The sequence below is a fragment of the Schistosoma mansoni genome, chromosome 4, assembly GCF_000237925.1.
Source record: "Schistosoma mansoni strain Puerto Rico chromosome 4, complete genome".
In the NCBI taxonomy this organism is placed as follows: domain Eukaryota; kingdom Metazoa; phylum Platyhelminthes; class Trematoda; order Strigeidida; family Schistosomatidae; genus Schistosoma; species Schistosoma mansoni.
In genome coordinates this window covers 4,072,006-4,088,873 of record NC_031498.1, presented here as the reverse complement: position 1 = coordinate 4,088,873, position 16,868 = coordinate 4,072,006, and the positions used below count along the sequence as shown (strand labels likewise).

Below are 16,868 nucleotides of genomic sequence, written 5' to 3'. Positions count from 1 at the left end.
ATGACTAAAAATCATTCCTATGGGGCAGGTTCAGTCTCTCATTTTTTTCCTCTAGATCTTACGTTTCTAAATTACCTTATAAATATTTTTTTCGTTCCAGTAATCCACAACTCTTTTCAACTCGTATCTCCGATGCTTAATCTTTTTTACGGCCATGAATACTGCTTAACTGTAATACTCTAAGATTTACCTCGGCAATGTAATCTTAATGTGCTAATGCAGTGTGGATAGTTGAGCCAATATACAATGCCATGTTTCACATTGATTATGAGTGACTGACTCACCAACTATATTCACTATAATGTCTTCCGTATATTTTTAAAGAAATGAAAAAATTAAGTACCCATGTAAAGATTAAATGTTTTATTTCCCGAAAATTCGAACTAAACCAGCCAAAGAATGGATTTGAGGCGGGGGAGGATTATCTTACAATGTCTTCACCACTGCGTTATCCCCTCGTACTAGACAGTTTGTCCAAGCAATAATCTGTTAAGTATAGTCTAGATAATTGAAATATACAATACGATGAACCAAGAAAACCATGTGAAGTGTACTGGAATAAAATTTGTGCACACACAAAAATACGGCAGAAAGAAAGAAATAATGACTTACAAAAGATGAAAAAGAAGATAGAATACCACCAGAATTGTCACGTTGTTGTCCAAATTTTCTACATTGTAATATAAAGAAATTATAAATAACTAGTGTTCAAAACATGATAAAGAAAAACAAAGTAGGGATCGAATAAAAACCGATATGATTTTAATAGACTTTTCTGCCTATCAATTTCATCGTCGATAGTAATTATAACCATTGGCTTTTAGAAAACCGAAGATGTAAAGATACCCAAAAAGGTGATAGAACAGAAACAGAGAGGAATAAACAGAGGTCTAAAATGAAGATAACTAGTAAGAAAGAGTTAAATAGGTTGATCTTCTAAAGATTTAGATCAACCTGAAAAAATTATAAGATCAACAGCTTTTAGTAATTAGAAAAGCAGAATTTGGTTAAACTCAAGAGATAAAAAAGACGCTTTGTTGAAGTCAATGGGATCAATGGTAAATATACAGGTAACATGATAAATTTAGTTTAAACTAAGTCATTTATCAGGAATGAATGATTAATATTACTGGATTGCTTAGACGGAAAAGGGTGGAGCGGGTTTCGGCTGCAGTTGTACAAACAAAATGTACTCTATTATTGTTCATATTGTTACTAATAATTTCAAGTCCTTTAGTAATATGATTTAAACTTAATAGAAGTGAGTATTACAGTTTATAGTGACTTTTATTCGTTCAGTTTTATCCTCCCGTTTTTTAGTTTCTCTAGTGCTTTACTTCATCTTTCATTGTCGATCTGAAATGAAGTATTAGCCTCCCTGCTCCAAATCCGCTCGATGTGCTTGTAACCTTGTTATCTGTGCTATCCGTTAATAAACTGTAGTCGCCGCTTTTTATTGCCTTTCGAATTCATTCACTGTTGGGATTTATATAATAACGGTTATCAAGGTGATTGATTAACGAAGCTAAGCCACTACAAAAATGTGAGAACACGACGTGATGTTCGGTGATACAATCTAATTTCGAAAAACCAAACGCAGTTTGTCTCGATTCGGATTATTATTTAGATTATAATTATAGTTGTGGTATTCTTATATCATTATTTTCATTACACGTACGTTATCTCATAAACATTATTGGACATAACAACAATAATCATAATAAATAACATTTCACAAACGATTTATATACTGGTGCAATTTAGTAAGTTTGTTCTATGTTATAAATTGTACCATTCGTTATTATCATTGTTGTTATCGGTCCATTTCTCTTTTCGACATTTACATTATTCTATTCGTGTACTATTTACTTTTTTATAAACACGTCTTCGAAAAATAATATGCCAAGTTTGCCCCAAACGCCATCCGTGCAGTCTCTTAGTCTTTCTATTCTCACTAAGTTAGTGACCCACAACTGTGGTTTATTAGACTTGAAAATTATTTTTGGGCTAACCGCACTAATTTACAGAGACGAATTCGGATATGCAAGCACGCTCCTCCCAGACGATGTGATGGATAGCGTATGAGAGTCTTTAGCCAAACCGGACCGCGAGAGGCCATGTAAATATCAAAAGGAGCACGGCGTCTACCCAACGTGTAGCATGTTCTGTCTTCACTAGCAGGTACTGGCTACCGCTTGCCGTTTGTAGGTTCCATTATATCCACCGGCCGTGGATCACCAACTGCGGTCACTGGGTCCGACTGTAATGGCAGTTGTATATATCACTATGTATGTATCGCATATCAATGATATAATATTGAACAATTAATAAATCATTTTTAGCATTTGCCAGTCAACATCTACAAAAACAAAACTATTCAACAGTAATGTTTACATGTTAAACTCACAAGTTAAATTCGGACAATGCGAGAGCGACAGTAGACAGTATACTCTGAAGGTAAGATAGTGAAGGAAATTTAATATTATTATCATGATTAGATCCTTGTTTTTGATGCGCTGGGTTGATCAGATGTAGGAAAAATGATAAGTGAGATACGAATGGTTGAATAAAATATTTCGCTTAACTTTCTAAGAAGACAAGAATACACTATTGGTTGAAAACGCGGCTTAATTATTCGAACGATATAGATATTTACGAATTGATCGTGCATGTATTTTCGACTCGGTTAGTCAATAATAAAGTTTCCTGCTCACTTTTAGTTTTCTCGTCCATGTGTCTAGTTGGACTTGGTTAGAGGAAGTTTGAATATCAGTAGCAGAATATGCCTATACAACAAAACAATTGTTATATATATATATATATATATATATATAATTTAGATACTTACAACCCATTTTGTAACTTTGGTTTTTAAATATTACATGTTGTTGTAAGCAGCTGATACAAACCTAATGAAGTAAAACGAATTCATGTTATCCCACCGAATTCTGTGTTCTTAATCTCTTTAAGATAATAAAGAGAACTGTTTGTACGATGCTTCTTCTCAATTATTTATTCGTCATAGCTCTACAATATTTTTTACAACTAAGTATAGAGACATAAGCAAAGATGGATAGTGGCTAGCAATGGAATCCAGGACGCGCGTTCCATCCTAATTGAGACTCGTCGGCTGGATGCATCTGCATCCCAGAGTTGAGATACTCATTCCGGTACACAAACCCAGTACCATTCGCTTCAAACGCCATCACGTTATCCACTTAGCTACTGAGCCCTGATAGCCACTTGCTTGTGCAATGGGGTATAGAGTCAATGCTAAATACCAAAGGACAGTAGAGCAATTTCAAAAATAGATCAGTATAGGGTTTTGTGGAAACAATCGAACTTTCAAAAACTTTATACCATGAACGGATCTTAGCTAGATCACCACTGAAGACCTAGAACTACTGGACACCCATTTCTTCTTAGTATGTGTGACTCTTCAAGCTGCAGTTTCCATCCACGACCCTGTGTCCAGGAACAGAACCCGAAACATTTGGTCTCGAAATTCTCAGATGCACATTGAATGTACATTTTTAACTTAACGAGGAATTTTACAGATAACCGAATGAGACTCAAGTTGTATCTCCACTAGGCCCACTTTTCGCTTACTACGTTTTGGCAACACTAATGAATGATGTACTTAGACACGGGATAAACAGAACAGATGTAACCATTTAAGAGGAATTACGTACTATCCGTACGTTGGTCAATAAGAATATTCATTAACATTTACCAATAAACATATAACCCAGAGACTGACAAAGGTAGACATACTCACACTTCCTAAGAAAGTTGCATTCCTGCAATCACCTCCTACACGAAACAATCAGTGAAATAACAACAGACAAAAAATGTCTGTGGATAACATTCACTGTACACACTATTCTACAACCAACCAGTCGTTAAAACCGGAAATAAAGACAAAATTCCTGAACTCACCCCAACCATGTAGACTTATCAATCTAACCCTTGTGGATTCAGTTATATTCGGTACACAGTTAGTTCGTCCTTTAATATCCAACTATCGATCTACCTGGTTAAGTAAGAGATAATTAAAATCAACCAAAAGCTCTATAATGGTCCATCTAATTGATACGAGACACAAAGTGGATATCGACAATCCAATTTAAATCATTCATCTGACCCCATTGAACATGTCATATAGTTTATGTGTATGCCATTTACAAATAATTTGTAGTAAATTCTTACTTACATTTAACAACAGTTCATCTTCTGTCTGTTGAATTAATGTTTGAAATAAATTCAGTGACTATAAAGAAAATAAAATTCATGAAATATCAAGTAAAACAGTAGGTTCAGATATGTTAGTAAGAAAAAACAAATCAAATCAAGTGTATGGACATACTATCTCTAATTCCTTGAAAACATTGAATTATTTATTGGTTACGATCCTAGGTGGTTGAAAACTGTTATGCTGAGTGACACAAGTTCCAATCCTACAAGATAGTGCATTATTACGATTACTAATTCGACTACTTTGATATTAATCATGATAACTTTATCTAGATGTGTTAGTGTAGCATAACATGTTCTGCTAATGTATATTTGCATCGGGCTCTATGTTGGCTATGAATGAATGATTTATTGTGATGATATTGTTGTTATGTAAAATGAAAGTCGATGTAATTAATTTATACTGAACAGAGATATCTTTGATAAAATATAACACAGCTTGATAATAAATTCGTTGAAAAGAGATCCACTTGCTGAACTTCATGTTTTTAAAATGTAACTTGGTTTGTTTCGTTTTTAGATAAAAAGTGTTAAATAACACATCTGCTTTGGTCTGGGCACCCGGGCAGTATCATAGCCCTTACACAATTAAATGAAATGACAATTTTTTGTGTGGAGCATATATATCTGGTGCTATGATAGTTATTTTCACTCAACTTAGTTTAATTGGAACATAATTTCATTTCTATTCAACCGTGTTCTGATTTGGGGACTAGTCCAGTGAAGTAAAGTGTTCGAAGAATGCTAAGGAAGGTTAGTGTCGGTTCAAAGCCCAGGTAAAGGAGGTGGGTTAGACATAAGGCTAGCAATTGCATTCTGTAAGAAAAACCCACGCTAAAAAAACAACCAGAAAAAATTATTGTTTTGTCTATCGGTTCCATTTATTCATTATTCATAATGGACTGTTTTCCTGAACAACAGTTAACAGTTAAAGGGACGTTGTGAAGATCTGGTTAATTTGTATATTGTGTTCATCGTAAATCAATTTTAGTCAGGGTACTGTTGAAAACCAGGAAACCATGGACATCTGTTTTGTCCTATCATGGGAAGCTTGGGTTGTACCATAAGATGCCAACTCAGCGGCTATAATCGTTACGTGTTTGCTGACGGTCTTGGGTTTGATCCTTGATGGGGACGTGAGTGAACAATACAGAATTTCAACAAACTAGATATTTATTTAAACACATAAATATTGGTACAAGGAAGCACCAGATAAATATGCGCCTCACAAATCTCATTTGATTTGTGTGAGGGCTGTGATACTGCCCAGGTACCCAAACGTAAACAGGTGGTTTTCTTAGGGGGCCACACCCCGGGCGTTTGACCTAAAGGCCTAATCTACAAGGCAGTGGAGCATCGTGAGGAGATGCTGTCCCATGGTAGCCGGTGACCAATAATTGGTTCATACGCCATTTGTTCATTCAGGATTCTGAAGCCATGTGCACCATTGGTTTGGAATCAGGGTTTTCCAACTCCCTTAGGTGGACCCTCCGTGTCCACCAACCCGGTTAAAGTGCCGGACATTCGCTCTTCGTCCTCTCAATTTCGTAAACAACACCCGTGGTTCGAGAAGGCAGTGAGTAGGACTTCCCTGGCAGAGGCTATATATGCGTGGCAATGTGAGAGCATTTCGAGAGGGAGAGTGGACTCTCCCGACTCTCGGCCGTACCAGAGCATTTGGGGGCAAGCGGCTTGCGTCGGCCGGGAACAACAACAAACTAGGACAAAACAGCTGTTTAGTGCTCCCTAGTTTTAGATAATACACCAACTGAAATCAATCTGTGATGAATACAAGAAATAGCTAAATTAATTAAATAAAGTAACCAAGTATAGATCCATGTATTTAGATTCATGCCACAGTTTGGCTTTATTAATGCCATTTACAACTACTGATCAAAGAGCAATAAAAAAGAAACTCAAAAGACTAAATAATATCTTACAAAATAACATAGTTATAAAAAACCTTTAGACTTTATACAATACTATCTAAAACAAACTATACAATTCAATGTAGAAAACGGTAATAGTAAACAACTTAGAAATTGTAAATGTTTTCTTACTATTCAAATGAAAAAAATGTGGTGGTACATTAAAGAATAATTCATTATATTGAGAATAAATAACTTACATCAGGTTCTGTATATTGTAATAGTAAACCAAGAAATCTGCATGCAGTGACACCATGATAATATCTTAATTGAGGATTGATCAATGTATTCATGATTAGGTCATAAATACGATCATCTAACAGAATAGGAATAAATGGATTTTTGTTCAAAGATGAAGTAACCTATAAAAATTGAAATGCACCGTATAATAATTAGTAAAATATTTACAGATAGATTAAAATAAATCTAAACACGTTGCACTACTAATATTTAAACGTATACGCAGTTTATAAGTTGACAAATGGTATTTGTTAACTAACAGATTCACTTTGTTACTGTAGGAAGTTTGCGGAGGTTGTCGAGGTTTCATAGAATACATTGAGTACTGATCTTAGCTTGTTAACCTCGTATGGTAATAATGACCATGTATTCACTAGTGAATAGCTTTGAGACGTAATTCTTGGAGCTTTAGTTAGAGGCCATGATCAGTGAAGTTCAACCGTATTGGATGTGAGGAAGTTATCCAGTTAAGGCAATGGGAGATGGTCGTCCAATATCGTAAGTTGGTTGAATTTAGACAAGTACACCATCGGATGCTGGCTCAGAGGTAGGTACAGAGGTTAAGTGCTAACCGTGAGACTAAAGGTCATGGGATTCGATCCGCAGTGGGCTTGCCGATGTGCACCACCGAGGGGTCCTATAATAAGACGAAACGGCTATCAAGTGCACCCCAGCTTTTAATGGTTGCTCTCACTTAGATCAATGCCTGATGCAATTTATTAAGATTCAATTTGATCAATCTAATTTTCCTATCACCTGTATAAATTAGATCAACTCAATTTGAATTAAGTGATGAATGTCCATATATATACACTAAAAGTGATTCTTTACATATGGAAAAAATCTCATGATAGAATATGAATAAGTAATAGTAATTCTACTGTTCAACTTACCGAAGCAAATGTCATCATTGAATTGAACATAAGACTACGAAGTAATTCTGGTTTATCTTCTCGGACTAGTTCAACGCATAGAGAAATGTAGTTCTACATATGATAGATTTATAAAAAGAGTTACGAAGTTATTTAAATCATTTGCTTAATACAAGGTACTTTATTTATATTACAGAAACATAATGACATGGATTTGGTAAACAAGAAAGGATGAATTAACAAGTGAAAACAATACAAAGGCCAAACACTAGTCAGGCGGTAAGAAATCCTTATTAAACTAAATTATATTCATTCATTTAATGTGCCTAAATTCTGCTACAATAGATCACGAAAAATTTCCCACACGTGAAGCAATAATATTGTGAAAAAATAAGGAAGGGTAGAGTAATACGACTGACAGATAAATAAATGAGCAATAAAAGCACGTTATAAGAGACACAGTTCGGTTGAGAATACAAAGAAAGATTTCTTTCGGTTAGGAGAATTCCTCTTATTTGTATGAACGTTGTAATTGGAAAATAAAACACTATCACCATTGGCTTCTATTTTGAGCAGTGCATGATAACGTCGCATGCTACTGGATTTTACGACCTCCAGGACCGTAAATGAGGGGTCTGATGAACCGGTAGATACCAGTCATATACAGCTCTATCTGCCATACCACGAGTCATCTCTTAAATTGTTCCACCCAGCCTCAGCATTGGTAAGCACTGTTTGATGTGTAAGCCATTAGGATAAAATTAGTGAAAAATGATAAAGCGAACGAAGTTTATACTTCCAGATGGTGACACAAATATCGCCACTGTGCCTAAAAATACATAGTCGAACGTCCACAATGAAGGTCAAGAACAAGTATTTGCCACTGGGACCTTGTTAAATGTTATGCTTTTTTTCTAATTATAAGCGCTTATGGAATCCCATCAATTATATTTACAGTACAGGAACAATGTTGAATAAATTGATCACTTCATTATTCGTAAAAAGTTACCTACTGTGTGAAAAACCATTCATTATTGCATGACTTGGTATTCAAGAAATATTATAAAGCCTGAGGTACTAATGATTTGTTGAAATTGAAGATTATTGCCATGTGTATCTATTACTTCGCAATTTTTATAATGAGAAAGAAAGATGGAGCCTGTTTATATTATTAGCAAGCCATAAACAAAAAATCATACTGATATTACTATGAATTTATAAATCGTGGTGTTTTAAATTGAATTACATGGATAAAACCAATATTAGAAACGACTTCAAGCTAGTTTATTAACTTCTTAGACATTACAACACACACTGATTAGGTAGTTAAAAATTGGAAAAAAAACCATATTTATACCACTCATTAACACTTATCTAGTCATCTTAGTTTGAGATGTGTAGATGACATCTTTATCACTATAAACTAGATGAATTACTTAAAATGCTAACAGTATACCTAACGCCATTAGATTTGCTAAAGAGATCGAGTACGCTTACTAAAAACTGCCATTTCTTGACTGTTTGATTGAAAACGAAACATGACGGTTTTCAAAAAATCAATATATTCCGAAAGCCAACATATTCTTAGGAACATCTAGATTACAAGTCAGCACATGGCTTTTCCACAAAGGTGATAGTTAAGAGTTTGATAAACAGAGTTCTGAAACTTGTCACAGAACCGAATGACAAAGAAACTGAGTTTAATTTGGTAATGTTCATTATTGTGATGAATGGTTATCCTAGGGACTTTACAAACGAAATAATAGAGAAAGTCGAGAAGATAAAGGGAAAGAAAGCCGAAAAGAATGGATTGGAACGATAGTAATTCCATATCTTAAAGGGACGTTAACGCTTATTGGTCCTCGAGCTCCTTCTAACCCACTGGCCAATGAAAAGACGAAGGGAGAAAGTTGATCAGTTCTCTATTGTAATCAGTTCAATTATGACTCAAGACTCATACAATATACTTGAAATGCCTGATCACATAGTAACACAACTAGAAAGTTACGATGTGTACATACACTAGCTACAAGTGATGAACGACCAGAGGTAAAGGGGAACAATCAATTGACGATAAATCTTGAATAATAACACCTAACACCGATTTGTCGATCGGACGGAAGCTTGGGAATAGGAGAGTAAAAATATTTAACATTCAAAGGCGTCTACTAATTATAAAACCAAAATACAAATAATAATCCTTTGCATGTTTTTCTTAAAAGTTGAACTTGGGCATTATTCGTCCCATGATACCAGTTGGATATATTTTTCAAATTATTCGGGTAATCTTTCCAGTAATTATATCGAATAAACCTATGACATTAAACCTCAAGTTTGTCTTATATATATATATATATATATATATATATATATATATATATATATTTGTAGTGAGACAATTGCTAGTTCAAGCATTTAATATTTATTAAACAGAACAGACTAATGTTGTACATTCTAATGGCGTTCACTTAGCAATTTCTAACGAATCACACTCAAAAAACAAGAGGATCTTAATAAAAGTGGAATTTGATCAACTAACCTCCATAAAATCTTTAACATACTCCGGTCCTAAAAGTATCGCACTTAGTTCCTCATTTACATTTGATGATCTACACTTGTGAACGCCACTCAGTAAACAATCTAATGTTTGAATAGCGTTGGCAACTCGGATGCGATGTCCATCATACTGAGCTGTTTGAAGGCATTGTATAAACAATCTGTTGAGCTGAGGCTAAGAAATAAAAAGTGACTTTCAAGTTAAAATATCAACCAGTCTAATAAAAACAAAAGCATCTTAAACAAGGTTATCTTAAAGGTTAATTCGCAGGCTTTAATGTTTGCCAAGACTTTTTAAACTAAGAACCTACAAAAAAAGTCAGACGTATATTAAACTCATACGAAACAACACAGAAATAGTGCTTGAGTTTCTCAAAGGAATTCATAAAGTAATGATGAGGCAGCCCTGTATAATAAGAGAAACATAAATGTATGACAAGGTGAGATGAACAATTAGCAAAACCTAAAGCGATTTCAATCGTAAACTCAAAAGAGCGACACGTTGCTATCCATTCCTCGCCCTTGCCCAAAATGTAGACATGATGGATACAAATGAACCATATAGCTACCAGATATCTTTGGAGAGGCTCAATAATAAACTCCCGCTAGTTGTGCAAGATATGCTTAGACTCTAATCATGCTTTGGTAAAAACGCGCATTTCGATGCTTTTTACCAGACGTCGGAAAATCATAACAGGAAAACCCCTTATATATTAATCCAAAAGGAGGAAAGATCAAGAATGTATGCGGATGAAAATCAGCTAAGGACTTATCCGACCTTAGAGAAGTTCATTCTGAAGCTTTGTATGATATCTAAACACCTGTAAATATACTAGTAGTAAGTGTAACCAAATTAAATCAAAGGGTTAAGGAAGACAAGTGGATTTCTGAGATTTTACTGAATTGACAGCTGTCCAAGAACTCACCCTGGTAGTCTCAGAAGATGGTGAAGAGAGACAACTCAGATATAAACTAATGAAACGTTTACGCAATGGTCGAGAGTATTGGTGGGAAACGAAAGCAGGGGATTGGAAAGGCAGTGGCGAATGGTATCAATAAACAAATATTCCGAATTATTGGGGAAATATACCTGAAAAGCCGGTTGCTAGTGAGAGGACAAAATTACTACCAACTCAGTCCAGGAGATTAAAACAATGTGCAGGACACTTTAAAGAATAGCTTAAATTGTATCCAGCTACGCCCCAATTACCCACTATCTCTGAGAAATATGAATCGGAAATTGATAAAGTCTAATATTAAGTGAGATTGAGGAGGTTATACTTAACCTAAAAAAAGCGGAAAGCAGTAATCCTAGTATGTTAAATACAGAAGTACTTAAGAATAGTGGTCCGATTTTAGTTAAGTTGACTGAAATACTGGCAATAGCTTGGGAATTAGACGTAAATCCACCTGACTAATTTTGATCTCTGATGGTCCCACTTTATAAAAAAAATCAGAAATATTTTGTGATAGACAAAAAAATCAATCTGACTAGTGTAATATCAAAAATCTTAGTTGCTGGCTCTGATTCTATGCCATTTCACTTAAAGTATTTAACTACTAATCATAGTTATTGCACGACCTTAACCAGGTAGTCTGCGCCTGCCAGGACAGCCCAAAACTAACAATCAATAACATGAGCCGTTATCAAGCACTGATTTGATCGGCTCTAGCTTCCTACCAACCTATTCCTACATCAGCTAAAGACATGTTGAGGTAGGTACTGGCTGTGGATACATAACATATCCCTGTACTACCGAATTTGATGAATATTTACAACTTCACTGACTAGTTTCCCGTTTTTTTAGTACTCCATGACTAACCATAGAGTTGTCCATTTAGTAGTCTGAATGTATACCAAAAATGATTCGAAGATATCTATGACAGAAAACAGGTCGCTTATGCACGCTTATTGCACAGTATACTTGCTCTTTGATTGGAGGGTTAATGTCCCGTCTACACAAGGCGACAAAATCCGATTTATCTCTCTGAGTCCGTGCTGGGATTTCGTTGGACACAACTTCCAGGGTTAATCAAACTTAAAATATAAGTGAAGTTGTTAATACACTATACTCCACCCCTTACGATCAATTTGTGCGATAGCGCGGACCGCTTCTCAAGCAATATTTTGTGGAAGGATAGATGCCTAGCTCAAACTATTTTGAACAGTTACTCAGCGCGTGTAGCAGACTCAGAGGCATGTCAGAGTTTACACTAAATAAGATCACGTCAACCACCTAATTTAAGGTGATAAGTAAAATTCTTGATGGGTTCAGTTCTTGTAAACTAGGTGTAATTTCCAGGATGTCTATAGCGAAATCAAATATAAAGTGGGGTTGCTAGGCAATCCTGACGGATATCACTTGAGGTTGACAACTCTGATAACAATTCGTCATAAGCTCTAACTGGACCAATAGTGTACGAGTAGGTGAGCCTACATAAGATTTATTTACTTCTTTGGCAATCCTTTTAATGATATACAGGATCTTTGATGAAGTCGAATATCTCCTTAAGAAATATGACCATGGCCGATAGGTATGTCTATGTATTGGAATTCGACGATCAAACATTCGACTAATATATCCACATCAAGGCCTGAATTAGACATTACATAATCGGTCTGAATAAACCTTGGTACGAAGTCCAATACATCGACACAATTTCCAAGATAAACTCTACTAAACGTCCACCAACTGCTAAGAATATTTGGAATGAAATGGTTCTAGTAAAAAGTAGGGTGAGACTATAATTTATGGATGACCTTTGAGCAACGCTAAAATAATCTTGGAATGCCCACCTACTTACTAGGGATAAATGAAAGTTATAGATTAGTGTGAAGAATTATGATTTACAGTTGAACTTTAAGGTTAGGAATTAGATTTGGTGTTTTCATCAAGAACTGATAACAGCTATAGTGCCAAAATGATAATAAACCAAATGAGTGTATGAAATTCGAGTCCAAGACCTTAAATATGATTGGTTCGTCCTTAAATTACAGTTTTGCCGTCGATCCAATCACCAATCCTAGTTTTTTATATTAATTCTAATCCATATTATTCGAAACTCGGCGAGACAAAAGTATACTGCCGAGCCAATCAGAAGCTTTCGCGGGTTTTCAAGGTCACGGCGCTAAGTTCGGTACTTGGTGCTTGCGTACGATCAGTTTACAGCGGATTTTACGGAAGACGTGATAATTTAGCGTCTACAAGAGAAGTGATCATAAGATTTTGGTGCGAAATTCAATTATCCATTTGGATAAATAGAGTTTTGGCATTATGGCTGATGTCAGTTCGTGATGAAAACCCTAAGTATAATTGCTAGCCTTAATCATGAACCGTAAACCATAATTTGACTTCTTCTCACAGGTTTATAACCCTCATTTAGTCTTAGTTATTATTTGACACTCTCAGGATCACTCTAGCGTCGCTCAAAGGTCGTCCATAATTTATGGTCTCATCCTTAACCCTAAACCCTAACCCTAAACCGTAAACCATACCAATATACCAACAACATTGAAGCTCTGTGGTCGAGGCTAAAAGAATTTTTAAGACCTTATCATGGTTTCAGAGGTCGACTACCATGGAGCCATATGGATGTGTTCCTGTACCGTATGCACTATGATTTTAGAACTTCTGAACCCATATCTGACCTTGAGAAGTTTTTGAGTCATGTAAAACAGTATCCGCTCTAATTTTTGAGTTTTGTATAATATATTTTTACTGCATACTAACTGTCTTCTGATTAGCTAATATTTCTCAAGGTCATTTAAGATTCGTTCAAAGATCGGCAGTATAGCTTAGTCTAGCCCGAAACTCTCAAAATAATGTATTTGGTAAACCCCTGTTTTTCAGATGCTACTGTAAGTGGTGCTTCTATTGCAAAGTATGATCAGCTATCCTAATGAAATAACATCAACCACTGGAGGCTGCGCATGAAGCGGAGTTGGTAGAATACGTAATTTTACAAAATTTAAAATAGTAGCTCCCAAAAGTTTTAGCAATCAGCTGAATGTAATTTGAAAATACATAAAAAACAACTCGACGATAGTCAGGATAATTGTTTAAGGCCACGCCATCAGAATGCATGTACACTTCTGTTTCTAACCATTTGAAGTAACTTAATACAAATACACAATCTTATGATTAGGTTAGTTTAATATTTTCTCAAACCGATGATATGAAACCAGTAATGGCCTAAGCTTTTCACATGTTAGGAAATAACCGACACGAATAGACATGACTGGAATGTACACCAATAGTTCGAAATTCGTTAGCGGTTGGTAATACCTCACCTACATCAGTGGTTTTCGGAGTGGTCAGATGAGAGGTTTCGAAATAGTTTGAGGCTATCCAGTAAAATGAAAAAAGCGCATCACAGAATAACACCAACAAAAAGACGAACCTTCAATCTAACGAGATCTTCTGAACTTGTTTTTTCAAAGTGTGCAGACAAACACTTAAGATTGGGCTGAACATAAGAAACGAAATAATGAAACATTTACTTTGAGTAAGAAAAAGTCGTCCCAAAATTCCGCTCTACCTTGAGTGATATCTTGTCCTTGAAACAGCTTATCATATACTTGAAGCACTTTCTCTTTAAGTGAACCTTTCGGTGTCTTTTTCCGTTCTCCAACCACAGACATCACTGTTGCCACCATACACAAACCACGCGCAGCTCAACGACCTAAAAATACGGTATAGGCGAACAAATATCTAATATATTTGGGACTAGTTAGTATAGGCTAATTGATTTGCACACGTCTTCTCAGTGACGTTTCAGTGCGGGTTCCGTTTTTATATTGTTTAACGTCAATTATCTAGCCGTATTAATTCTAGTGTATTCGATGGTTAACTAAATGGTTCATATTTCCTGATTATGTTGGTTCTAAGGCAACGAGGTTGTTAGAACCGTCGTCTATCGTCTTGCCGAGTGAGATAATGACTGTGATGTGAAAACTATAAAATTTGAATTAACTTCAGCTAAGCGGAAATGATAGAATAAATCAATTAATCAGTTACTCATGCGATGTGAACCAGTAAATGTTAAAGAATAACAGATAGATGAGTGTCTATCAAACACTGTTGAGGCCAAAGATGTCGAGCATGGAAATGGCCTAGATAAAGCCGAACATATGATAATTGAGAACATTTGCATTCAGTATTTGAAGCTTAAAGAAGGTCAGAATGATGAGGGACACTTAATTGTTATGCCACGGCTTGGTTATTCAGGTATGGCCACTCTGTTCAACCTCTTGATTTTAAGATTAAATATACAATTCTATTCCCGGCCCAAATGTAATCTTCAGAAGACCTTAGCAGCAACCCCTTACTTAAGATGAGTCAGTATATATATATATATATTTATATATATATGATGAAGTAACGTCCACGAATTATATCTGATAGATTAGGTAGTCAAATCATGGCACAGTACAAATGAAGAATGGACCTATTATTTTGGTACCATAGACAAGGCATAAATAAGGACCTAGACATTATTCTGATAGCTAAGCTCTGTTTACCCAACTAGTTCTTATTAATAATTATCTTCAGCGATGTCAATTTTGTTCTCTATGGTCATCAAAGTAGCCTCACTATCTGGGTACCACGAAATCGTGGTCCAGCTCTAGCTTACGGTAATGGCTACTATCTAGATAGCACTGCATATTTTCATATGCTTAGCACCACCTGTGTTATTTCCTACGCGTGTGTGGACACAAAAAGGGGGGAAACAGTAAAATAAACTATTATACATGCATTTTGTAAGCATGCGATGGTGTACAAACAATTTTCGCACGATGACTTTTTGGAAATTTTTCGGGAAAAGTATGTGCATATACATACATATGAGAAAAAAATTTTGTTTTCGGTTTTTTTGACACAATGATGCAAAAAAATAGCGAGATAAAATGAAGTGTTAAGTTGTGACTTACGTGCAGTAATCATTCAAGTGTTCCATAAACCTCTGCCTTCTTCCAGAAAGTGTTGGCTCAGTCTGTTTGTCAGATACCACTGAATTTTTTCGTGACTGTTGATTAAGGAGTGCGGTATCGTAATTGTGGAGCCTGCGTTGTTATATTGTGCCGGAGGAAAATCAATATTATTGGAGTTTCCTTCTAAACTCGCAATTTTAAGACGATCAATACTGTATTTAGTTCCTATCTTATCATCCGACAAACCATTTTGCTTGTGGGTGGTAGGCGGTGGTTTGTAATCTTGTGATTCCTGGCAGTGCTGTCAGACAACGGAAAAGTCCAGATTCGAACTGACGTTCCCAGTCTGTATTGATAGTTGAAGGGCAGCCGAATTTTGTTACTATCGTTCTATGGAGGCGCGAGCCAGTGCTTCAGCAGTACTTAATGAGTGCTGCTTCCAGTCATTATGTGAAACGATCCACGCACATTAAGAGGTAAGAGTGTTCACTTGGTACAGGTAGAGGTCTTACCCAACCCAGATGAACATGGCCAAGCCGAGCGTTGCAATCTGTAGAGAAGCTCAAGGGATATTCGTCGTGCAGTCAACATAGATTTCTAGCAGCTTACTCAGAAACGTGCCACTCCCTCATGTCTTTATTCATATCTGGCCAACAAAATCACCCTGCAATGAGCTCAATGGTTGCTCGAACAGCTGGATGAGAAATTTTGGGCAATTTACTGGAGACGTTGTGTCACGATTGGACGATCCCTACCTGTAGATATGTCACATAATAAAGTTCCATTGCCTGATCTCATCAGTTTGAGCTGTAGTTTCAGGGTTGTCAAAGGCAACTCGCGGTGAAGATCAGTGTCTCCTTCTCGAATCTGAGTGTGTTCAAGTGGACGGACGTCTTGAACACTGTTCTAGGAGGTTAAACGAGACATAGTGTCCGTCACAACATTGTGTACCTCAGAAATGTGTCGTATATCTGGAAACAAAACAGCGAAATGCAATCCACTTGTCGAGACTTAGGAGGGGAGAACTTGTCGGAAGACATGCTCAGAGAAATGATGAGATGCTTATCGTCGGCAAACATAGCGAAT

General features: G+C 35.9%; 1 protein-coding gene across 2 annotated transcripts; it reads right to left on the bottom strand.

Moving 5' to 3' along the window:
- Positions 1-625: 625 nt before the first annotated feature.
- Positions 626-14,500, bottom strand: Smp_149810.1 (hypothetical protein; the record flags this gene model as incomplete). 2 transcript variants are annotated; one of them, XM_018796582.1, is made up of 7 exons in its annotated part: positions 14,390-14,500; positions 9,834-10,025; positions 7,316-7,408; positions 6,383-6,544; positions 4,214-4,270; positions 2,408-2,786; positions 626-670 (listed from the first exon to the last, which is right to left on the bottom strand). In XM_018796582.1, exons 1-6 carry the CDS (start codon positions 14,423-14,425, stop codon positions 2,691-2,693), a joined length of 636 nt encoding a protein of 211 aa, XP_018651710.1. In that variant the 5' UTR covers positions 14,426-14,500. The 2 variants fall into 2 exon arrangements, with proteins under 2 accessions (XP_018651710.1, XP_018651709.1); XM_018796581.1 differs by lacking the exon at positions 626-670 and adding an exon at positions 14,252-14,317 and having other exon boundaries at positions 2,691-2,786; positions 14,352-14,500.
- Between the last annotated feature and the right edge of the window lie 2,368 nt (positions 14,501-16,868).